Source organism: Scophthalmus maximus, chromosome 8 (genome assembly GCF_022379125.1).
Source record: "Scophthalmus maximus strain ysfricsl-2021 chromosome 8, ASM2237912v1, whole genome shotgun sequence".
Lineage (NCBI taxonomy): Eukaryota > Metazoa > Chordata > Actinopteri > Pleuronectiformes > Scophthalmidae > Scophthalmus > Scophthalmus maximus.
This window is the reverse complement of record NC_061522.1, coordinates 10200032-10225159: the sequence shown is the minus strand read 5'-3', so window position 1 is coordinate 10225159 and position 25128 is coordinate 10200032. Positions and strand designations below refer to the sequence as shown.

At 43.3% G+C, this 25128-nt stretch overlaps 1 protein-coding gene across 6 annotated transcripts in view; it reads left to right on the top strand.

The window, feature by feature from the left end:
* ctnna2 (catenin (cadherin-associated protein), alpha 2) overlaps positions 1–23063 on the top strand; it is a 301922-nt gene extending 278859 nt beyond the window's left edge. For 5 of the 6 annotated variants that reach the window (XM_035637486.2, XM_035637484.2, XM_035637488.2 and 2 more), the window contains exons 13-19: positions 1724–1875; positions 5332–5382; positions 5475–5588; positions 10531–10712; positions 12399–12504; positions 20198–20332; positions 21894–23063. In XM_035637486.2, the coding sequence (XP_035493379.1) occupies positions 1724–1875; positions 5332–5382; positions 5475–5588; positions 10531–10712; positions 12399–12504; positions 20198–20332; positions 21894–22181 (1028 nt within the window). In that variant the 3' untranslated portion in view covers positions 22182–23063. The remainder of the gene's footprint in view (positions 1–1723; positions 1876–5331; positions 5383–5474; positions 5589–10530; positions 10713–12398; positions 12505–20197; positions 20333–21893) is intronic. The other variant, XM_035637489.2, reaches the window with a different exon arrangement.
* Positions 23064–25128: the final 2065 nt, after the last annotated feature.

Here is a 25128-nt window from a genome sequence, read left to right as displayed (position 1 = left end):
CATATTAATTGTACTACAACCTAGTTATATGTTTGCACCCAATTTGAGTGTCTCTGTTGCACTTGATTATTTGTATGAAACTGTTTTTGATTCCACCTCTTATGATGTGTCGTCTAAATTGAGCAGTCTTCACGTGAAATTGAGGTTTAAGCGTGAGCGACTGTGAAGGTTGTGTCAGTTCTTTAAACACCTCATATGTGCGCACCATCTCTGCTGTGGGGGGTTTCAAGCATCCATTGTACTTCCATAACTTATCGGTTAAACTATGCTTAAGCCTAGGGGGTGAAAAAAATCCATTCCTACACGGTCACATTTAATTCCCTTCATCATTTTTCAACTGGAATGAATGAAATTGCCCCTTACCATCAGCAACTTTGCTCATTAAGGGCTTGGAGAACATTTAAATATTTCTATTTAAAACGCCTTCCCAGCAATTCCCAATAGCCTATTTTACGCTCCTCCAGTAAGTGGATTAAACTGAATTAAAAATGAAAAGAAAAGGGGAGAGACTTTTTGTAGTGGCCTTTTATGTTTGGTGAAATATAGCTTATGTTTTATATCAGACAAATAAGTATGCTGCAGATACACCTTTAGTGCAGGCTGGCTAATTGATTTATTTCACTCCGCGTGTAAGAGAGGAAGAAGCGTGGAGAAGAATAATAAAATCTCAGAGTTGGATTTCTGGTGGAGGCTCACCAGCCAGCCTGAAACATGTATTTGTCTTTTCCTATGTTATTTTTTCTTTTTCTTCAATAGACCTGTCTTCTCTTCTGAAAAGGAGCATTGTCTAAATCTCCTCTCAAAAAATGTCCAAAAATATCATAATTTTATTCAGCAATTCTAATCATAATAGCTGGGTTGTAGGCATTTGTGGTGTTTGAAAAACCACCTACAGATAAAACAGCAAACCAAGACCTCTTTCTCTGGGCTGGCGTTTGTCTGTCTAGGTACCGTTGCAGCTTTTGTCATGATAATTTGCTGCAGCACAAACTTCCTATGACAAAAAAAAAAAAACGCATTATTAAACTCAGCATTCAATTACTGTGACTCAATGGGAGATTACATAGAAAGGTGGCCTGCTAAATATTCAGACATTCCGTCTGTATTCTTGAATATTGAATCATTTCTATTCACATTCAGCACAATTCATTTAAACACACAAAGTCTGGCCAATTGATACTGACAACAAAACCAGCCATTTTTTTTATGGTCAATGGGGACTTTTCTTTTGTTCCCAGCCTTTTGTTCACCTCAAAAGACTTTGATGAATTTGTTTCCCTTCCTAGACATTGTGAGTTGACAGGCTGAGCTTGCAAGTTAGTGTCCTTGCACGGTAACAGTGAAGCACACACACGGCCATCTTCTCACAGGTTACACACACACACACACGCACACCTTCCCGATGCCACACACCCTCACAACACAAACCGATCTTCCTGTTGGGTAAGCCAAGGTGAAATAGCTAATTGGTGTGCAATGTGCGATCAGCCTTCTGTCACCTACACAGAGGTTTAGGGTGACAGCTCACATTTTTCTGAAGTACCTGACCGAGCAGGGGCTGACGCAGGGGGGGCGACCCTGCTGCTATTAAAATTTCAGATGAAAAGACTGGGGATACAACATCAATAATTCCCATTCAGTCTGAAAAGGCGGATTATTAGCAAATGTAACAAAATTGACTCTCCTATCTATCTTTTGTTCTCTCTCTATCTCCCTTCTACAGTCATGCCCCGATTTGCAGAACAAGTGGAGGTGGCTATCGAGGCGCTGAGTACGAACCCCCCGCAGGCCTTTGAGGAGAATGAGTTCATTGATGCATCCCGTTTGGTGTACGACGGCGTCCGGGACATCAGGAAAGCTGTCCTCATGATACGGGTATGTCCGTTCAGGAAACCACACTCTGAAATGGTTTGAATGCTCGGCAATAGTTAGGCAGAACTTAATGGGTTTAGATGCATTGCACCAAGTGCAGTAATTTATTTCTGGCTTCCTCCAAACATTTAAAACATTTGATTGGGTTAATTTGTGAATCGATTTATTTCCCAGTGTTGCTGAAAATCTCAACAATCGTGGTATACCATCCTACAATCAAACGAATGAATGGATTAAAAAAAATAAGTTTTCGCCAAATTCACAACAAAGGCAGTACTCTATCTTTTCTCATCCTAGCTTGACACTTCTCTGGTTCATTGTTGGTTGAGCAAATTGTGCTGCTAGCTATCACTGATGATAGTAGATGTTCTCTGACAAAAAATGTATCTGCCCTGAGGATGAAGAAAACTGCATTTGAAATTCAACAGGCTTCCCATTTGAGATGTCATACCTCTCACATATTCTGTTTAATAAAGATGGCGGTACATTTTACAGAACGTCATGATTTCAAAAAGAGTTGCATAACAACCTGACCCCAGCAGCTCCAGCGCCTCACACGCCAATTCTGATGCTACAGTATCTGCATGTTTCACCCGAACCGGCCCTTCTCTCTTCACCATGTAATTCATTTATTCAACTTTATGCAGGCTGGAAGGTTTCCCAGTGAAGCTCTGGAAAAAATCTAATTATGGAAAATAATTTGATGTTGGTAAATAATGTAAAACAGGCAGCTTTGAACTGCCCGGGACCAGCTGGCTTCATAATCCCATCCAAGTTCAATTACTTTCTGAGGAAACAACTTGGAAGATCCTTACTTTCTGTGTTGTCTAACGCCATCATATAAATAGCAAATGTTGCCACGTGTAATGGTTTTCTTTTTGTGCACATATATATATATTTTTTATGTGTCTGTGTTATTTCTTCTACCACTTAAGCCACAGTAATGGCTCCTTTAGAATTTTTACAACACAGATCTTCTGGCCAGTCAGTGGATTAAGAAGCCAATTCTCCACAGTGTTTAAAAATGGAGGCAGGTCTTGAGAAGGGTGTAAAGTTATATTGAAAGTTCTCAAATGCAGTTTTCCCCTGGCTTTATGTACCCACACACAGAGCAGAGCAGAGACGGAGCAGCAGTACCAGAGGAGCAGGCGTTACAATGGAACATGAGTGAATCTGAATAGTGGCTGTAGAGTGGCATCTGCAACATAGCCAATGTTTACACTTTTCCATTATTGACGAATTGGCCTTGAATTGGTACCTTTGACATGATGGACTCTCCGAAGGCTGGTTGTAATAATAGATCTTTGAGTTTAAAGTCTCATTAGATGCCTTAACAGATGCACGGTTGTTTATGAGACCGAATTTATACAACTCTGAAAATCACACTGACAACAATCCTCCACTGGGTTAATCACTAGGTAAATGACAGAATCTATTAGGTAACTTCTTTCTGTTTTCGGTATCTTTGTGTTAATAGCCTTTTCTCGAGCTCGACACAAAAAATATAGCGACATTAACTTCTATTAGCTGAACGTTTCCTGAACGCACACACTGTCACAGCCGGTTCAGGTTTGGACTGTTGTTCTAACCCAGCCGTGATGTAGCAGGCAATGATAATACACTGCCATGCTACATCTCTGCTGCACAGGTAACAGAATAAGTGTATTGTCAGCACCAGTTGCGCCACTACTATTATAAGACTTTATTTAGGAATCTGTCTCGCAAAGCTGATTAACATCTGGTTGCCCCAGATTTTGGAATCCAGCTATGGATGCATCCACGTAAAGAGAGAAAATATTGTCGCAAGCAGATCATTTATATGCATCATCAATATGTGTACTGTATTCAATTTGAGATAAGATTGGATAATTATTCCCTATGAGAAATTAGGTCAGAGACAAAAATAAAGGGATTTAGGAATACAGACACATTGCAAAATCAAACCAATTACTGTATCATATCATTACAATAAAATAATGAAACAAGAAACCTTTATTAACCGTGCATTATGCAAGTGCAAATGATATCACATTTTGTCCAGCTCAGCACTCCCCCTCATTAAGGCACAATAGACATCCATTTTGATTTTATTTATACAATCCTCGGCTCATTGAGTCCATTAGAGGTTTTTATGTTCACCAGTGATAGAATATCGGAGTTCAATCGGCCATCCTGGATCAATCACTGTTGGGGATACTAAAGAGGACATTCAGCACAATTACCAGCCTATGTACTGTAACAGTAGATTTAATTAATTATTGCCAAAGGGCCGTGGTCAACGAGCAACCTGTTGTTTGGTAAAAAGTCCTTTATGGCCAATGTGGGCTGGTTTTGTGCAAAACATTAATTATGTCTACGAGATAATTAGTCATGATGGCAGGGTAGCCTATGAATAGAATAACTTACAGTGCTCTTAAATGTCAGCTTCATGCAGAAATTATGAATAATGTTTTGATCTGATCCTCTGCTCAGCAGCAGGTTTGCCATCCAGTATTAAGTGTGTTACCGTGGTGATTGTAGCTCAGTTGAAATTAAAACCAGCTTCCTCAAATCAACAAGCCTGCGTTGGTAAGCTGGCTAACCTGCTAATCCTAATTAGTGAGTCAGACCCTTTTTTTACTTGCCATTTCACTTCCACTTGTGAAATAAAATTAAATAAATGGAGAAATCAAAGGACTGACATAATTGTTTAGAAGATTTAACATTAGGAAATTACAATCACCACACAAGGTTTAAACATGATTCATCTTCAAAGAAATGAAAAAATAAGTATAATATTATCGCGCGTCATGTTATCAGATAAAAAGAAATACGTCTGACATTTTGTGAAATTGAAGTGGCCTCGTCTTCGAAATGTAATCCTGCAATGTGTTTTTGTACCAATTTGCCGTGGTCGTTCTTTAAAGCATTAAAAGCGGCTTTGACGGGGAACGACTGTCTGATGTTTGAGATGTAGTTTGACAAACACATTTGAAAATTCTCAGGTTTGTTAGTAACATGTCAAACCTCTTATTTGTCAATGTCACTGGCAGAAGTGTTTAGATCATTTCACCTGAATATCAACCTGTGAATATTGTTTTTGTTCCTTTTTTAATAATCAAACTCTGATTAATCGTATTCATATTGTACCTCTGTATTTATTCTAATTTTTCAGTAAATGGTTTCCGCGCTGCCAATGGGCATTTCTTCCTCTCAGGTATCCTTTTGCCTGTCCATCAGAGCTGGTACATGAGTGCCGTTAATTGGACAAAATACCTATAATTCTGCATTTTCAAAGTGAAACCCATTTGATGTTTAATTGGACAAAAGAGTAGTGTAATGTTGACGGATCTAACACAAACTCAGTCAGACTCTTTTAATTCTCTGACGTCTCTGCCAGAGTTTGAACTACAACCCCCAAAGAGTCACACTGTGTACAGAAAATGACAACAATGTAAATGTATGCTATCTGTTTCTCAGGATTCCTGCACAATGGGGCACCAAGTCAAAAGAAAATTGCCCTTCTCATATGTCAGTTTTTTTCTTCTTCACTTTTTTTTTTTGACTGTTTCTCACTCACGCTTTGATTCTTTGACTCAACGTTGTCTCTGTGTTTCTCACAGACACCCGAGGAGCTGGAAGACGACTCTGACTTTGAACAAGAGGACTATGATACTCGCAGCAGGACTAGTGTCCAGACCGAAGATGACCAGCTTATTGCTGGACAAAGTGCTCGGGTGAGCCTCAGTTCTCTTTCCCACTGTTCTGCAACTTCTCAAATGTGCCTTGATTTTGGAACCTGACAGAAAAACATCGCTTCAGTTGCAAGTAGAACTGCCTCCCGTCCCCATTTCCCATCCCCAGCCCCTGGCCACACGTGAGTCGATTCATCCAGCTAGTTTCACTTACATAGCATGAAAGTCCATTCTAACAAGTGGGGTAATTTGAAATAAACACTGTTCGGGGATGGCAGGTGTAAAATTGCAATCACAAACAAAGAACCAATTACCAAATCCACTTTAGATGCCAGACAAAACACAAAGAGCCGTACAGTACTATGCCAAGGCTTCAGTTGTGATCGCCAGGGTCTCCGCTTTGTTGCACATTAGCAATTTTTCACTTGGGCCCAGCTTAAGGAACATTAAGAGGGTATCAGTGCTTGCTCCCCTCCAGCAATACAGAGGCTCTCGCGGTGTGTTGCATGTTGAAAGGATTGTGGATGGCAGGAGTGTGACTTGGCCCGATGCCTCTCCCTGTGGCACAAGCCTGTATTATAATGCCCGGTTCTCCACACAGTCTGCACACACAGGGGTAATGCACAAAGAAGGGAGACATAAATAAAAACCAAATTGCCAGCTTATTGTCGCTGAACGTATGTACTATACAGCGACAGCCCCCATTTTGGTAGCTTTTGATGCTAGTTGAAAATAAAACAGGAAGAAAACGAAATACAAACCATCTCAGATCCTAGGGCGATGTTAAGGCTCACTTATGCTCATCGTTGGATATGAATATGCAGACGGACGGGGCCTCGTGTCCGCGCCCTGCGTTCATTTCATCAGTGTTTATTTGCAGACCGAGCGGGGATGTGATGACCGATCACAAGTGGTCACTCGAGACGCATGTCGGGAGTTAACTGACAAACTGAGAGCTGTCCACCCGTGGTCGGGTCACCTGAGACGCATGTTGTCGCCAGGGATGATCAAGGCCTGAGTCACACTCACTGCTCCGTCGTCCATCCAGTCAAACCTCTGCCCTGCGATGTTACAGTACATGGCTCACTCACCTTCCACCTTTCCTCCTGACAAGGAGGAGTCGTAAACCACAGAAGATGATCTTGCCGTGTGTTATTTAGAAAAATATAAATTGCCCAAGGGGCACTCAAATAATACGACAGTCGACCGACAACATGTCATATCCTGAAAGAATATAAATGCAAGTTTTGTTTGATGAAAAAGTTCATCCGCCACTCATGAAACTTAACCATTGTCAAAACTGAAATCCATCCGTGAGCAAATAGCAGCTCCATGCAGGATGGCTGTGGGGGGTCCTGGGTGTGAAGTGCTTTGAGTTTGTTTTATGTATACTCCCACTAAAGCTCCCGCGGAGTAGGACTGCGTGGCCATCTGAGCTTCGACGCACCAGCGCTGCCACACAAAGTCGCCTCACAGCACCAAACTGTTAACTCGTTTTCCTGGCACTCCACTGTGCTTCGAGTGGGCAGCTCCTCTTGGGAACAGTTTGAAGTCGCAGCACGTCCCTTTGTCAAAACGTGTTGTTGTAATACAGTGATATAATGTGGATCAAAGGGTGACACGTCTCAATGTATGTAAGGATTGTTCCTCAACACTTAATCAGCACGCCACACACTCGAGCTCGTATTGAGTAAATGCCCCACTCCGTGTGGCTGCATGTCCTCAAACATGCTCACTTCTGTTTGGATATTTCGCTTCAGTGCGGTGTGCACATCTGGCATGCTGACAAGGCCTCTCGCACACTTAATTGATATCGCCTGTTTTTCCACCCAGAGACACTGTTATGCCCTCGGAGACTAAACATTTACACGCGCAGAAGGCGAGCACATCCATAAAAGATGTGTTTGCCGAGAACCACTAGTGATCTGCCCAGTCGCCCTCAGCCTGTCGTGTCGGGGTAGAGCTTGCTGTCCTCTCACGGTCATGCGAAGTGCACACCGCTACTTGTGTTGTCCGTTCAGACAAGAGGAAGCGCAATCCATTTTCTCCATAGGAGCTGACATGAGCACGCTGAGGTTTACAGTCATGATCCCTCCGAGCCCCTCCAGTGTGCGGGAATCACACACAGGCTACAGGCATGATATCTCCCTCTCCCCGCACTCGATCTCACCGTCTCACCCTCTTTCTCAGCGCGGAGAGAAAATCAAATCAAGTCGGGGGCAGTCCCAGGAGCCTTTGTTCCCAGTGCTTTGCCTTGTGTGGCGCTCCACTTGTCACTTCTATTATACATACGCATAAAGCTAGGTTATTAGAGCAAACATGAATAATGAGAAGGCAGAAAAACACACAGGGGAGGGAGGCCTGTACATAGTGTCTCTTTCTATTAGAGCGTGCAGACGCAAACTCTCCCTCTCACACACACACAAACAGACACACATCTCGTAACACAGTGATTGGATAACACTGTTGATAGGTCATCCATAAAATTGAACTCTGAGTGTCTGGGCAGTTTATTTTAAATGAAACAAATTAAAGTCATTTCAAGACGGCGCGCTCGGTGAAGAAACCCAGAGAGCGCTCTAATCCCCGGAGACGTAGCCGAGTCGCGGAGTGTATTGGCACGGCACTCCCCCGGCTGGATTTTGCCACAATGTTAAGCTCCCGAGGCCCGCTCCTTGTTGTTATCAGTAAAGCAGGGGAAGGGATTTGGGGATAAGTGAATTCTAGAGAGCAAGGGGTGGGGGGAAGAGGTGGGAGGGGGGCTTCACCAAGTCCCTTCTGCTCCCCTGACATCCCAATTGGCTCATATGTTTACCCCTGTGCTGCAGTTTTCTTTAGTATTTAGAAACCCCCCCCCCCTCCCCCCCTCCCCTTCCTCTCTCTCTTTCTACTTCCCTGACGCACTGTCTCTTTTGTCACATCATTTTCAGACTTAATGGGAATACCAAACAAATCCCCAACTCTCTCTCCCACACCTCCCTTGATCCCTAATTTTAGAAAAGGAATGTACAATCCAAATTGTTGAGTTTCAAGAGACGCTTTGCTCCCTTTAGCTGTTTAGGAGAAAAGTTCTCTTTTTTGCCTATTTGAAAAAGAAGAAGGGGAGGGGAAACCTTTTGAGTGAACTTACAGAAATAACCAAACCTAAAACTACTGTCATTCTCAATGTTCTTTCCTTATTTGACTCATTACATTGGCATTTCGGAAAACCATAACTAAACTTTTCTTTCAATGGTGTGTCCACCGTTGCGACACTGGCAGCCCATTTGATGGTATAAATATAGAAATTAGTGAATAATTGGTGCCTCAACAGTTGGTAGCGAGAACAATTTTAAGCAGCAAATAAATGCTGCCCTCCAGCCTGGAGATCAGACAGAACCTTCATTCACAATGATGCAAGCAGACCTTCAAAGTGAAAAGAATATTACTCAGCTGAAATCACTCGTCTTTTTCTTTTTCCCTTTTCAATCCCACACTGTACAGTCTAAATTTGTTTTAAATGTGAGCTGTGTTTTCACCCCACAAACTGTTCAATGGGACTTGCTGTCCCACTCTCGTTTGTGTGTCTTGGCACAAGGAGCAGAGGGAACCTACGCTGGGCCTGAGTGGGATGGGCTTTTTTTTTTGTTTTGCTTGTCTGTTTACGCAATTCTCTGGCTGGAGCAGCCGTGGTCCAGCGCTACATCCCAGAATGCCCATGAGTGGCTGCCTGGCTCTAGAGCTGAGTTACACCATTGGTCAGACAAGTGTCACGTAATTGACTGAGGCTACACAGCTTCTTTGGGAATTTGGAGTGTTATAATTCTGTGAATGTGAGCACAGAGAGTCGCAGAGAAGACAAATAGATAGAGGACTGAAACCGGCTGACCCAAGGCAGAATGCAAATCCGAACAGATGACGCCATACACGGGTTCTTGACACGTGTTTGCCTCGAATTAGGAAGTTGTGCCTCTGTGTTTCTGTCTGTAATTTCCGTTCTCAGTTTATCAATTCCTGCTCATTTTCTTTAGAATCATTTCAGGAGCACAAGCCTTTTTTTTTCTTTCTTTTTTTTAAATTCCTGACACATCTACAGTACCAGAAGACGTGACGCACTTTCTCACTGAGCGCACCCCCACACACCAGCTTTGCTGCGAGAGAGGGACAAGGAGGACAAGGGCGATTACCTCATTAAGAGAATGGCAATACTTGGAGGACAGTCAATAATACATGAGTTTAAAAAACAGTGAATGGTAACTTTTTTCTCTTTTTTAGACTCTACTCGTTTTTCTTTCTCTGCTTCTTGAGTCAATAGAATCGACCTAATGGAAACCAGGTTACTCTTCCTTCCATCTCACCTCCCTGACATAATGTTGAACAAATGCATTATTCATTCTTTGGTCTAAGAAGCTGAGGTAATTATACATTTATCTCCCAAATAATACCAGGTCCTTACTGCGCCTGTGACCTTGCCAAAAGATTTATGCCATTTTGTACCTGCCCCCAAAGGCCGCTGAGCGAGCAAATGTATTCTCATAGAGGGAAAAAAATGAAGGCAAAATGGATTTGCTCTTTATGGGTATAAGATGTCAAGGGGTTTGAAAAGGTCCAGTCATTAAATGTAGGGTTTATAACTTTATTTTGAAGCATTTCAGAAGGGCAGGGATAGTCACACTCTAAACTTAATGTTTTTAGTTTTGGAGGGCGGATTAAAAAGCATTCTGGACAGAAGAAATTAGAACAAGTGGTGCTACAGCTCTCCTTTTATATACTTCCCTTTATACTTAACTAATCCCTCCTCTTATTCGCCCCTTTCCTTATTTCCCTATCGCTCTGTCCTCCACAACCTTATCTCCCTCCTCTACCTCAATTCCTCTCCACTGGCGTTGCCTACTTTCTGACGCATGTTCCCAATTTATTCTGCTCAAATTTACTCCCCTAACAAACCCCTTCTTTTTCTGTTCTAATGCTTTTGTTTCCTCCGTCCCTCTCGCGTTGCCTGCAGGCCATCATGGCGCAGCTACCCCAGGAGGAGAAGGCCAAGATCGCTGAGCAGGTGGAGAGCTTCCGACAGGAGAAGTGCAAGCTGGATGCGGAAGTGGCCAAATGGGATGACAACGGCAATGACATCATTGTGCTGGCCAAGCAGATGTGCATGATCATGATGGAGATGACGGACTTTACCAGGTAAATGTGAAACCGTACACTGCTTCTTAATCACATTTTCAGTTTTTCTAATTTGTTGGCAAATAGCTACTTAATTAGCATCACGCTGATACACAAACACCAGAGGGAAATATCCGGCCCTTTAGCTGCTACAGTAAATGTACCACTTTGCTCACTGGCATATTCACTAACTACAGAGTTCAGTGTAACAGAGTTTTGGTTTGGGGGGTTTTCTGTAAACAGCTACCTGCTGTGTCTGAAAAGTGCAAAGCTGTGCACGATAAAACCAAAATAATACGCTAAAAAAATGTCTGAAGAAAAATAATTCTCCCATGAGTTTCCCCTTTCACCCCCAATGTCCCCGCTGTGGGAAGAATAAATAAGTATCTTATCCCTCGTAAAGGAAGGCTATTAAGCCTATAGAAAAATATTATTGCCTCCATAAGTACATTAAGTGGAATTTCATAGAGACTTTGCAACTTTTGATTCAGATAACCTTTGCTTTAATGAGACTAGATAGCAACGCTGTGATTCAAACATATACTCCAATACATCATGCGTTTGCTTATGTTCACTGAAAGCCAGCAGCTTTCTTTTCAATCTCCTCCATCTGGGCTCAACATATCTCTGGGAAAAGCCTTATGCCCAACTAATTGGTATCAGACTCGTGCATGGAGTTGTGAACCACTCAACAATAACATAACATGGCATGGAACTATCCAAAAAGAAGAAACTAAGTAAAAGTCAGAGCCATGAGTTATTAGCCATGAGTGATTATGGCTGTAGTGCTGTGACTGCACCATTATTACTTGGCATTGACCCCAGTGACTCAAATTGGCATGAACAAACTGAGTGGAAACTTCAGCTTAGCACTGACTAAAAAATGCGACATCTCACCCTGACAACACACACTTATCTTAGCTACATTGACTTTCCCCGTTTTGGCAAATCGAGAAAACAAAACACAGGACACAGGCTCAGCTGTTGGCCATGATTTCCCTCTCCTGCCTCATTTTCTACTTCAGCTACTCTAACAAGTCTCACTGCTCCCTGTTTTGAGTCAAAACCAAATGTACTGCGGCTGGACCGCGTACGGCCTCCGCGTGAAACCGAGGGCATAGATGAAAACTGCAATTCGCCAATTAGCATATTGTTGACGACGTCGCATCTTATGTGCATTCTTTATAGTTGGGAGTTGGTGAGGAAAAGTCAGCTCAATGTCACGTTCAAGTGATTTGGACATTTGGACACAACTCCTCTGGGTGATGTCGAAAAAAAGTTCAGGACTGTGTGACAGCAGCTTTTGTCTGTCACACAGTCTGCCTTTCACTTGAAGGGTAGTGCTGCCAACTCTTTTCCACGGGAAAAAAATAGCTCGGGTTCGTCCAAAGTGTTGGCCAGTGTGTTGCTATGAACCTCCAAAAAAAAGAAATATTAATAACACGCCACTAAAGGGTTCAAGCTGGTGAACAGTCAAGCCAATTAAAGGTGTTTTTCCCTTGTGCTGCAGACCACGTGGCACTATACACCTTAAGGGACAAAGCATTCACTTGGTATACTGTTACTTCCGTTGAGTCTTGATTGAAGTGTCTAACATTCCTGCTGGCAGCCGCAGCACAAGCTTGTGTTACACAGTGGTGGGCTCAGTCTCTGCATCTCCGCCCACATTCACTTTTTCCTTCTTCATCGCTCCTTGAATTTTCCCAGAGGCAAAGGCCCCCTGAAGAACTCCTCAGATGTGATCAACGCCGCCAAGAAGATTGCAGAGGCCGGTTCCAGGATGGACAAATTGGCCCGCGCTGTTGCAGATCAGGTAGTTTTTTGCGAATCCATTTGCGTGTGTCACTGTCGGTTTTTTTATTATTAGACTTCTGATCAGCCCTGAAACCTCAGCCTCACAATGTGTCACCGTAAGGTGACTGCAGAGCAAGTTTTGAGTTAGACCTACGGAGTCATGCGCATTGCAAATCTGTGACGTGGGCACTGATGAGCCCAGCTGGAGTGGTGGGCTGTGTTGCCACAGGACTCCGTCTCCCCATGGGGCCAACATTGAGAAGGCAAACAGCAGAACCAAGTTGTCTCTAATATAATTAGCTCCCAACCAAGGTGTTGCATTCATTATCAGATGAGTACCTCTCTAGAACACGCTGACAAACCAGTTTCAATATCTAATCAATCAGTACTGTGCCAAGGGAGGGTGGGAGTGGAAAGAAATAGACGTGTACTCCTAGTGTGTGTGTGTGTGTGTGTGTGTGTGTGTGTGTGTGTGTGTGTGTGCGTGTGCGTGCGTGTGTGTGTGTGCGTACAGCAAATTAAGTGGGAGGTATTTCAGAATGCTAGCAGCACTCCAGGTCATGCAAAATCTTCTTCATTCCATCTATCCCTAATAGGCAGCGAGAATAATCTCAGGCTCAGGACTCTCTGATTTATTGAGGCGGCATGTTGTCATTGTAATTACTGCTGTTTGCTGGCAAACTCTTGCAATAATTGCCGTTGGTTTGGGTGTCACACGCTGGGCTTCTTTGCAGTGCAGCTGAGCTAAAGTTGGAGCTCACGTCAAATTTCCAAATTAAATTGATCGAATCTTTCTCTGGAATCCAACAACTAGGATGACGAGACCTGCACACACGATCACCAACAAAGCTGCTTATTCTGAGTGTATTTCATACGCATCATTTTGCATATCCATGCAATGTTGATAACTAGAAAGCACTCGACAAATCTGACCTCGAACAAAGGCAATATCTTCTTCTGATATTACTTTAAACTGGCATGAGTTGATCTTTTTGTTCGCTTCAGCAAGCTGAGTTCACAGCTAAGCCACAGTATGTTGCCTTATAACGCTTATGTACAATACAGCAGCAAACATGTCAGCCAGCAGTGGCTTATTTACACATCCAGCAGATACTGTACAGCGCAATGTCAGTCCAGTATTCACTTTCTTTTCAGCTCTCTTTCAACCTCTGCTAAAAGAAAGAAAAGAAAAAAACATGCTTGGCTGTTTAAATGCTCCATTGCATTCAGCGGCTTGTCGCTAACTTTGTCTGTCTGCTTTTTGAGTGCTGAGCAGACAGTGCACGGTGTGGTTCTTCAGAGTGTTTCTTTTGCTGCCTGTTGTATCTGGAAGCTGATGACAGGAGTGAGACTGAACCAACACAGCAAAGCTGCAGACCAGGAAACCAAAAGAACAGCTTGAAAGACGCTGAGTTTCTGCCGAGAGCCGCCAGTGGTGATAATTACAGTTTCCATGGATTTATCACTGTGAACATCCCGCTTCACTACAATATAGATATTTTATAATTTTTTGATTATAGAACATTAAGTTGAAGAACATGGAAAATTAAAGATTTCAAAAATCATTCAAAATACACAATTATTACGCCACAGAGTTTTTTCATTACATGTAAATAGATGTGTGAGTTCGGACATTTGCACCAAAAAATAAACATTTGTTCCTTGGCCAACAAGAAATAACTTAGGACCAAATTTTATTCAAATGTGCTGTGAATCTTCTGATATTTAAAGGATAAAATATTATAAAGGAAGAAGCAAAAATACCAGAGGATCATTTCGAAAATAACCATTGCATTGTATAACAGCAAACTTACATGACTATTTCCTGTTTTTAAAGGCATTTTAAACTTGAAGAACATTCGGGGGGTCCATACTTTCCCGTGTCCTTCGTGCAGCTCGATCTCAGGTGTGAAGTACACACACAAGATACCAGTAAAAAGAGATGATGTCTTTCATACAGCGTGCGTTTTCTTCAGGTGACAACAAGTGACGTCACAGTAATATGTTGGTCCTGCTGGTACAGTAGCTACTGTAAGTGCAGAATGTCTGTCGACTTGAGCGGTCGTAGAGTACACCGAGCTTCCGACTGACCAGAAGGCTTCAGTCACTGTTCTCCGCAGCATATTGCAAAGTTTCAGGCTACGAAGGCCTAATTACCACAAACAGAGCGATGAAGAAGCGTCATCTGTACGAGCCTTGTATAGAAAACACTTTCAAATGTTTCCATGTGTGAGAACATTTGTCTCAGAAAGCTGGCCTCAGTCTGTGTCACAGTTTATGTGTGCGTTCGGAGCAGAATCGGCGACAGAAGGGACGAGGTGAGCGCGGACTCGTCTGCGCGCGCTCATGTATTCACTTCTTAGCTTGTCGGCTGCCAAGTGATGATCAGTGTTTAACAGGGTTTAGGTGGGAGTGAAGCTGTCACATGGCAAATCACTGGCAGGGCCCGTGTCTGAATCAACAGTTGCTGCAATGAAAGAGCAGGTGGCTCGCCATTTTTAATTCTCACTTAAATGGTTCCTAGACCAGTGTTTACTGAATATTCAGAGCCTTCTGTTGCACTTCCAGAGACATCGGAGCTGTGTTCGGGTAATAAAGAGGGGCTTGAGGACCTTTTCATTTGCAGCACAAATTTTTATCATAAAAGTGTTTTCATGTGAGGCATGCGGGACATCTGTTTGTCATGCCATTAGGGAAACGGAATGAATTAGTGAAAGGTAAAAGAGCAAAAGTTTGCTCTTATCAAGCATCCTAATGGAATCGCACAACAAATAACATGACATCTATGTTTATTCCGGAAGAAGAAGACAAGTATTTTGCATTCACACGTTGCGGTAGGTAACCTGTACTGGTCGAGGGCACTGCGACTCTACAAGAAGAAGAGAGGCTGCCTCCCTGCTTTCAGGCAGGTCCCTTAAGTAGCAAACCTTGTTGCTATGACTCCACATCAGCCCTATTGATGAACATATGTGAAGCAGAAGACAAGTGTATGTGGAAGGGCGGGAGGACGGCGGGCTCATTCATAGTCATTTAAGCACAGCACTTGACGTACAAAAACCCCTCGAGGCACCTCACCCCATTTCACTCAGGCAATCGCTATTTTATACTCTGTTTTGTCCCTCTCCATTTTCCCTACTCGGTTTCATTCTTTAAATGCGCCTCCCACACACACAAGCACGCACACACACACACACACACACACACACACACACACACACGCACAATATACAGTAAATAGCGTGGGGCAGCTGTACAACATCACCAGCACCTACACACACATCAGCCAGTACATTAAAACAGTTAAATGGTTTTATTACTGTGGCAGATCAGCGCACCGTGTGAAGGAGTTCATTATCAACCCTCAGTTATGATATTTCAGACTTATTTTATAGTTTCAGTTATTTTCTATGGCTTGATTAAGTCAAAAAAGATTCACGCATCTCCCATAACAAACCAGTTGTTGGTTTTCATGCTGTGGCTGATGGGCGATTGCCGAGTGTTGCGAGCGGCGCTGACTTGCAACAGTAACGTGTCGCCCTGCCTGAGACAGTCCGCATGTGATTTTTAAGCAATCCTGCAGCACCCTCTGGCACAGAGTTCAGCTGTGATGGTGGTGGTTGTACGTTTGTGCAGTTCTTTTAAGGTGAGTTTTGTTTCATAAATGTGGTTAGACATAAAGCTGCACACAATGAACATTACAGAATAGGGCTGTTGTTATTCTTTGTTTTGTTTTTTTGCTTCTTTTTCTGCTCGAATCCCATAAGTAGACCAAAACAAAGAATGTGTTGTCCAACCTCTTAATACTTTCTGATTTCCCCTCCCAGAATGTTGCATCCAGTTCCAAACCCCTTCCTTACCTGAAAAACCTTGAAAGGGTTTTGTTTTTTTCAGAAACAGCTGGGTATTGTGGTCTTAAGCGAACGGCCCTCGGACAAGAATAAATAGTGCAATTCTTGGAGACTATTTTTTAGATGTGGATTAATAATGCTTGGTGCACTGGCGATTATTCATGGCAGCATGTCTGCAAAAAGTGGCGAACCCGACGTGATGTTTGTAAACTGTCGTTTTGAAGCCTCAAGTTGAGTATTTTGGCCGGCGCCATCTTGGTTACTTGGAACCAGAAGTTACCTCTTTTGTTGTCACCGCGGAAACGTCTGTCCCATCGCGTCTAGAACAAGAAGAGCAAAAGCTGACACCACGTGTGAATGATGTGGAAATTAAAAGGCGTCTCCGAAAAAATTACAGTTTAATGGAAGCTGACCAGAGAGTTGTCAGTAACGACTATCTGTAGAAATTAATTATTTTTGGAGGAAAAAAATCGAAAGCCAATGTTTCTTGAAAGTTTACTCTCCTTTATCACGTCATATCATGTCATGACTCTATCCCTTTGGACGGAATCATTATTGTTGAAAAAAATGTGCATGTAACCCCTTAAAATTAAAATAAACATTCAGGAAAATGATTCATATTTTAGCTAATGCTGATGTCGGTCATCGGGTTGTCAGTATGTACAGTAGTCGGGCATCCTGCTAATTGAGAGGGATGAGCCGGATATTTTGGTATATTCGGAAATGTGATTAGTGCAGGTTTCTTCTCAGTGGTTCCCACACTCGGGGTTGGCTAAATCAGAGGGGTCACAAGAACATTTCAGGCGGGGGGAAAAATGCAGGATCAAAATTTCTGCATTATTCCTGTGACATTTGTTATCATTTCGCCTCTTTAGACCTTTTGCGCATCTTTCAAACTGAGCAATATGAGAAGGATTCCTCACAACCTCTCCAACACGGTGGGGAACAGCCACTGACGACATCACTGTCAATGTCGGGCCGTGTCATAACACAGGAGAAATAAACACTCGTATATTGCAACCCGACAGGTTGCAGGAGCAGCTTCCAATTACATACTAATTGAGCAGTGTGAAGATGTGAAAGAAAGAGCATCAGGTCTCTTTTAGTTTGTTCTGTTTACTTATCGGTGATTCATTTGACTTTTCCTATTGCAAACTGACAGATGGCGGAGTACAACAGAAGGAGGAAGGACAACAAAAACATCAGGTAGTCTCTGAAATATAATAAGGGGTTTCAGAACACGCACTACGACACAGAGATGCTCAATTTTTTTGTGGGCGAGTACGATGCCGGGTGAGGAAATAGAAAGATTACTAGCTTTCGTGAGGAAGTGACTGACAGGTGACAGCCCTGTAGTGGTCCAGTCAGCCAGAAGAAACACTGTGTAACTGTGTTTAACATGCTCCATTTGAATCTGTCACAGTACCTTCATTTCAAATGACTCTCGCCTCACTCTTTGGTCTTTGTCCACTAGTGGATTTGTAATGAAGCAGAAAGGTGGATGATACACAAAGGGCTAAAAAACATTTTTGCACTGAATAATTCAGAAAAGGTCAGTCTCACCCTGCTTACGAATGCAGCAGCGGTGCGAGGTGTGACTTGTGTTTTGACAGCCTGCCACACTCCTGATAGTGCGTTGCCCTCATCTCAGCACCGAGGTCCACATCATCTTCCTGGATTCTCCACGGGGAGCATGTTTCATTCATCCTGCGCTTAATTATGAGGGGGGGATGAAACAACAACAGCAAGAAAAAAAAGTTCCCTGGAACGTGGAGATGTGCTGAGGCCAGGAGGAGTTTCATAGAGGCTGAGTCAAGTCAGGCAGTGGACCAGTCGTCTCGCTCCTCGGTAATGAATGCTGTGACTCTATGATGGAGGGAGAGAACGAGAGACAGACAGACAGAGAGGGAGAGAGAGAGAGAGAGAGAGAGAGAGAGTGAAAGCGTCAACGGGCCTGGAAAAGTAATGGGCCATACAGTTTATTTACATCAACGGGGAATTTGCGGAAGAAATGGACTATTATTCAGCTGTACAATAGAGAACAATTGTGTCATGTCTGCACCAATCTTGCCTGGGGCAGCAGTGTGTGTGTGTGTGTGTGTGTGTGTGTGTGTGTGCGCGCTTGTGTGCGCTTGTGTGCGTGTGTGTAAGCAGCGTGAAGAGCAGTTAGCTGTGATGCTGGCCAGGACTGACTGACGGTGCAGTGATAAAAAAGCCCAAGGAGCAGATTCCCTCTGCCTCACTGGCTGCTCTATGAGCTCGCAGCTCCACTTCAGTCTGCATTCAGTGACACTTAGTGAGAGGAAGCTGCTGCTGGTGGCATCTCAAGCTCTTATTTACTGTGTTGTTGAGTGAATGTCCTATGAATATATATATATATATATATATATATATATATATATATATATATATATATATATATATATATATATATTCCCCCGCAGTGGGATAAATAAAGGAGTGTCTTGTCTTATAACCCATGGCACAAACTTCTCTCTGAAATTCTATTCGTAGGTTGTAGAAACTAACATTTCGCCAGTCAACAGGAAAACTGTTGGGGTGGTTTTGACCCGCTATATTTGTGAGCAACACTGAGAAGCAGTTGTGGTCAATCGTTTCGATTTTGTCTCGGCCAAAGAGGCCTCTCCTCCGGGAGGAGGTGAGAAGAAGGGCGGCCGGGGGAAGCTGGCAGTCTTGGAGGGGGGTTTATTCATGTCGCATGCTTGATATTTAACTGGCCAGCCATCCTCCATCGGCCCCGAGCCCGCAACACAAGGAAATGAGCTGTGCATCTCCCCACGCTGCGCTGCTGAACGTCCTAGTTAGGACCGTTTAATATTAATGACTAGAAGAAGAAAGGTGTTGCTACAAAACGATGCTCCCAGTGTTCAGGCGGCTGGTGCAGTGTTTCTTAACCCACTGGGAGCTTAGTGGGCCACGGCAGAGTCCTGGAAGACTTGGACGTGGAATAATATGGGCCAAGCGTTGTGATAGTAGGAGACCAGAGGAGACTGTCCTCATATTCCCTGTTGGTCCATTTGCTGCTCTGTGTGACTGGGTTCTCCACTGCTGAAGAAGCACACAAGGACCCTGTTCAAAAAAAAAGGGAAAGATGAATAAGATACTTGCAGCAACCAGATGATGGTTCTATAACATCTTAAAAACATTGTTTCTCCAGCTCGGTGTCAAATCAAGTGCCTTGGTGGCTTCCATGTCACTCATGATATAATTATATATCTGCTTTCTCTCAGCAAACCTGCCACTGACTCTTAGCTTATCACAGATGATCATGTTTTAATATGAAATATATGTACCACTGAGTCTCCTGGATTTAACAAAGACAGGAAGTGAGATGTTTCCGTGTTAATTTGCCATGTCATTTTTTTTTGTCATTTTGGCCAATAACTGGTTCAGCTCAAATCAGTTGCACGTTGTTTACATATCAATGTTAAAAGGATTATGAATTCTGACTTACATTTTGAGCCCATTGCTCTTTTATATAAACAGTATGTGATCCAGTTTTTTATAGTACGGACAGTCTGAGAATATGTTTTTTAAATACATTGTAAATGACAAAATGAATTACTCTCAAAATTCTACAAAATGCTAATATGTAATATGAACCAGATAGTTACTGCGTGTCCACAGTGGAAAGAAACATGAATGACTTAAGAGGCAGTTAATCTTGTTTTTTTCATATTATAGATTGTGTGTCATTAACATTTAAGGGCACAGCAGTTCCTTTTAGAAATAAATGATCTCTGTCGAGATGGGACAGAATGCATATACAGTATGTATATACATCGTTTTTTTGGAGTGTGTGTTTTTTGATTGTGTTTTTCTTCATGCCTCTGTTCTATTCAGTGCCCTGATTCGGCGTGTAAGCAGGATCTGCTGGCCTACCTGCAGAGAATCGCCTTGTACTGTCATCAGCTCAACATTTGCAGCAAGGTGAAGGCTGAGGTTCAGAACCTGGGTGGAGAGCTCATCGTCTCCGGGGTAAGTTGACACCAGTCGTATCGTAGGCAAAGGATCGTCCCTCGGCAGCCATCTTGGCAATGCCCCTGGGCACAACTGCACTCTCAAAGGTCACCGGGACTGAAAATGAATATATTTACAGAATCTCCCGTTCAAAACAAATCTCTTTTTTTCGCCAGAAGTTGTTCTTCTTCGTGCGCAGGGTTTCGCTTGAATCAGTGCACCAAAATGACTAGCATGTTATGTTTTCCATTTGGATGTAATAAAGCAGAAAATTGAGCAGGATACACGGTATGTTAGTGGTTTGTCTTTCTCTCACAAAGTCTCTGAGTCCGTCCACACAGAACAGCACATGGCCAGCGTCTTCATCACTAGATGCACTTTTACTCTGGTGGGCAAAGCTTTTGGTTCAAGGTCACAATGAAGCTTAGAGGACCAGACAAAAGGCCGGACATATTAAGCTGATGCAATTATTTCAGACCGATTACCGTGTAATAATACCAGAACGATGCACCGCAGGCGTACTCCATCTGTATTTTCCACGCCTCATGAACCCTGTTATCATTGCTCAAAGTAAAATCAGACAGATATTCTGTGTTGCTTACATTTGTCATCTAAACTTCATTTCATCAATGTGTTTTTTTTCCCCCCAATGTACAGGAAATATAAAACACAGTATAATCATGTGGTGAACTCTGCTGAAGTCAGTTTGAGAAAAATCCCAAATCACAAGTTTGTTTCTTTGCTGTTTACAACATGTGACTCTCTCTGTGCTTGGACTCAGATAGGGATGACCTCCTCGAACTAATTTTAACTGTTACGGGTGAAAAGGGGGTGGGATCCCTCCTCCTGGACAGACAGACATGCTGAAAAGTAAAATGGTCATAAAACTGTAACAACACAATGAAAACAGTATAATAAAGTTGTAACACACGCTCTTTGTATGCACACTTAAAATGGATGCAAAACTATGCAACATTGAATTATCCAATGTTCCATCATGAGATACAGATGTAGTAGCAGCACATCGCCACAGTTCGGTTTGTGAAGGATTTCCTTCTAAACGGACGCATTTGTTCCTCTAATTAAAATAGTAAACTTTCATCTTTGCTTTGCGTCTCCATGCGTCTCGTGTTGATACGTGCCTTCATGATTTCTCAGAACTCCATTGTAGTTTGTCTCGTATGAGTTTTGTGAGCCCTGCTGAGATTTTAACCTTTTCATGGTGGCCAGCTGGAGTCCACGCTCATTAAGTCTGCACAGTTGACTCGCCGCAGCATGAGGTAGAAGGAGGCCCACTGGCCGCCGACCCTTAAATGTCAGCCAAACAAAACAGACGGAGACAGAGGTACACCTGACCCCTGTCCCTGCTAATTATGAGCTGCTAAAATAAGATGTCATATAGCGATGGCCATGTTTTTATCCCGCTTAATTGCCAGTTGTGGCCCAGACCTCCTAGGTGCTGCGTGTGGCTAATGTCCAGAGCGAGAGACTGTTGCACTTTTAACTGACACATTGCCTTTCTTGACTTGACTGAATGCTCCTCTCTCTTCCCTCTCCCACCGTCCTCGCCCTCTCGTAGCTGGATAGCGCCACGTCCCTGATCCAAGCGGCCAAGAACCTGATGAACGCGGTGGTGCTGACTGTAAAGGCCTCGTACGTGGCCTCCACCAAGTACCAGAAGGTGTACGGGACGGCGGCGGTCAACTCGCCCGTGGTGTCCTGGCGCATGAAGGCCCCCGAGAAGAAGCCTCTGGTGAAGCGGGAGAAGCCCGAGGAGTGTCAGACGCGCGTTCGACGAGGCTCGCAGAAGAAACACATCTCCCCTGTCCAGGCCCTCAGCGAATTCAAGGCCATGGACTCCTTCTAAGAAAGAAAAGAGTCCCGAGTCATACCTACCCCAAGAAAAACAACAAAACATGCCGCTGACAAGTTGAAGAAGAAAAAAAGTCCCTTTTTACATTGTGTTAACCCGCCTCTGTTTGCCCGGTGTGTGCTTGGTGACATCTCAGGAGGACTCCAGTACATATTAAACTGCCACACTGAGGCTCCTTCCAAAACACCGTGGGCCTCGTGGCTCACAGACGAGCCAGCACACACCCGACACTATTTATCGACCTTATTGTAGCTTAATATGTGGAAGCCAAAATGTGACACGAACACAACTACTTTTGAGTGTAAAAAAAGAAAAAAAAAGGAGAAACATATCAGAGGAGGAAGAGTGTCATGTTAAAAATCTGTGGCAGTTGATGTTCTAGCTATATCATTAACGTGCTACTGACTGGCTGCTTGTATACACATGTAAACTGTCTGAATGGAATCCCTGAATGGTGCCGTAGAGAAGTTAAGTAAGGGAATATATCAGTGTTGGTATGCTCCCTCTCGATATATATATTATTTTTTTTCAATTTGAATGTTAACCTGTAGTGTTAGGAATAACTTATGTTAAAGATAACTGGACGTGTCAGCATCCAAGTAGTTCCCCTGTTCCTGACGATTATAATAATAATAATAATCCATACGGTGTTTTTTTTCCAAAGCACACTTATGGTCTATTGTATTGCCTTTTAAAATTCATTTATTTAATTAATACATCACTAACTATGATGACCTTGATTGGAAGTTGTGTAGCGTATAAATATAGAGAGAGAGAGGTTTGACTAGTTGTGGTTTGCTCAGAGAATAGAAATCCCTGCATACAGTACCTTTATATTCACCCTTCTCTAATAAACCCCTCAACTTGACCCTCAAACATTCTCATGTCGTTCTTGCTGCCACATTTGCAGCGGCTAATTTATCAACCTGTGAGCGAGCGTTACGGCCATGATTGCTTTTATTAATCTGAACGATGTGACACGAGCATTTGGAGATTGCCGTGCATGACCTGCAGATGAAAAGATTCCAGAGGATGGAAAAAAACATCTATTAGTAGTGAAAGCTTACAAGAAAAGGCATATTGATTCAGGGTCATGGGTCAAGCCCCATTACTTCCCTGTGACGTGAGATAATTGGTCCTAGGTCAGCACTGTTAGTGCTTACTCTGTGATATTTTGTACCGGGCCCTTCACATAAACTGTCACACCTCCCAGGTGCGCACGAGATAAAGGTTGTATTTTAATTTTATTTTTTAAAACATCTTCACATGGTAGTTTTAGCTGTGTGACGCTGAGCTTGGTCCGTCTGTTGTTCCATTACTTTGGCCCAAATTGAAATATCTCAATAACGATCACATGGATTACAATGAGATTGCATACAGATACCCATAGTCCCTGAAGGAATCCTGACCAATGTGCTGTGATTTAGTTCTCTCTGAACTCATCCTCTACCTACTCCAGTGTGCGCTAAAGTATATTTACCCCCACACCGTTGTATTTGACCGTCTGACTTCCTGGTGTGAACTGCAGTTCCTTAAAAATTCACAATGCAACAGAGGGATGTGCACTGCGATGCATTTAGAGATGATTGATCGAATTTTAAAACCTCACCACAGCAGAAACAGCAGGGCACAGTCTGTCATATGGCAAGTGGTTACTGAGGTTGCTGATTTCAGACAGGGCTCAAGAGTTTGTCTGATTGACACACATCTATTGAGCAGTGAGTCTGTTGCTCCTGGTCTCCAAGTAAACTGCTGAGTCTGTGTCAGGTACGTAAGCCAGCATTGACCACCGAAGTCCGTGTCAATCTCTCTTAATCCGTGCTTAGTTACTGAGGGAAGGGCAGGGGTATTGTGGAAAAGGAAGAGCGGTTAAAGAGCTGGCACTCAACTGTGGCCTGGAACATCACGAGTCAGCAAGGCAACACCCCCCCACCCCCCCCACCCTCCCCCCAACACCCTGAGCTGTGAGTATAAAAGTCTGAGATTTCTAAAGGCAAAGACTCATCGGTGTGGCTACAACAAATGTGATGTTCATATAGCTCTCTGGTCTTTGGGCAGCCGCCGAGACCTGGCTGCAACCTTCCTTCATGCCAAGTGACTCCAGTGAATTAGTTCATTTTAAGAGACGGCACAATGCGATTCTTTTTCGAAAAAGCAGCTCAGTCGAAACCCCGACAGCACACCCTGCCATCAAAACACGGGGGGCAAATCAGTCGATGGCTTAACATGACCTCCATCGCCAGTGAATCGAATAGAGAGCAACAACAAGTACAATTGTCCCGACAAGAGGCCGACGCGACACTAGATTAGATAATTCTGCAGTTTAGTCCTCACTCGTTATGTATCCTCATTGTACCGCTAATGCCCATTAAACCCAACATGCATCAGGCATCCATGCGTATCCAAAGTACCCTGTGTTTAGGAAACGGGGCCCCGGGGGAGAAGTTGTGGCACGGTCCACTTAATGGAGGGATTAATTCCTGGCTGTGGCACTATCTAGCTACAATAATCCCCGTGTGCATCTCCACCATCCAAATAAAACATGACATGTTGGCTGACGGCCCGTTGTCCTTTAGAATTACAAAAATAAATAATTAAAATTAAAATAATGACGGTGGCAGAAATGCCAGTGCAAAGTGGGATATTAATATTTTGATTGGAGAGTTGTCCACACTGGATGTGCCGTATTAAAGGGATTAAAACAGACTTCTAATCTAGTCAAACAAACCTCCCTTAGACCAACTGTAAAAATAGACAGAGAGGAAAATGACTTAAAAGTCCCCGAGGCTGAATGGTGATGAACTGCGTACAACCAGCTGCTGCAATATGGTTTTTTGGCTTTCGGTCTGTGGTGTCAGGCGCCTCCTGACACCGAGCACACAGGAGACTGCCATCTGCGCAGATGGACACCAGCGCCGTAAAGGGACCTCTTTTATGGCTG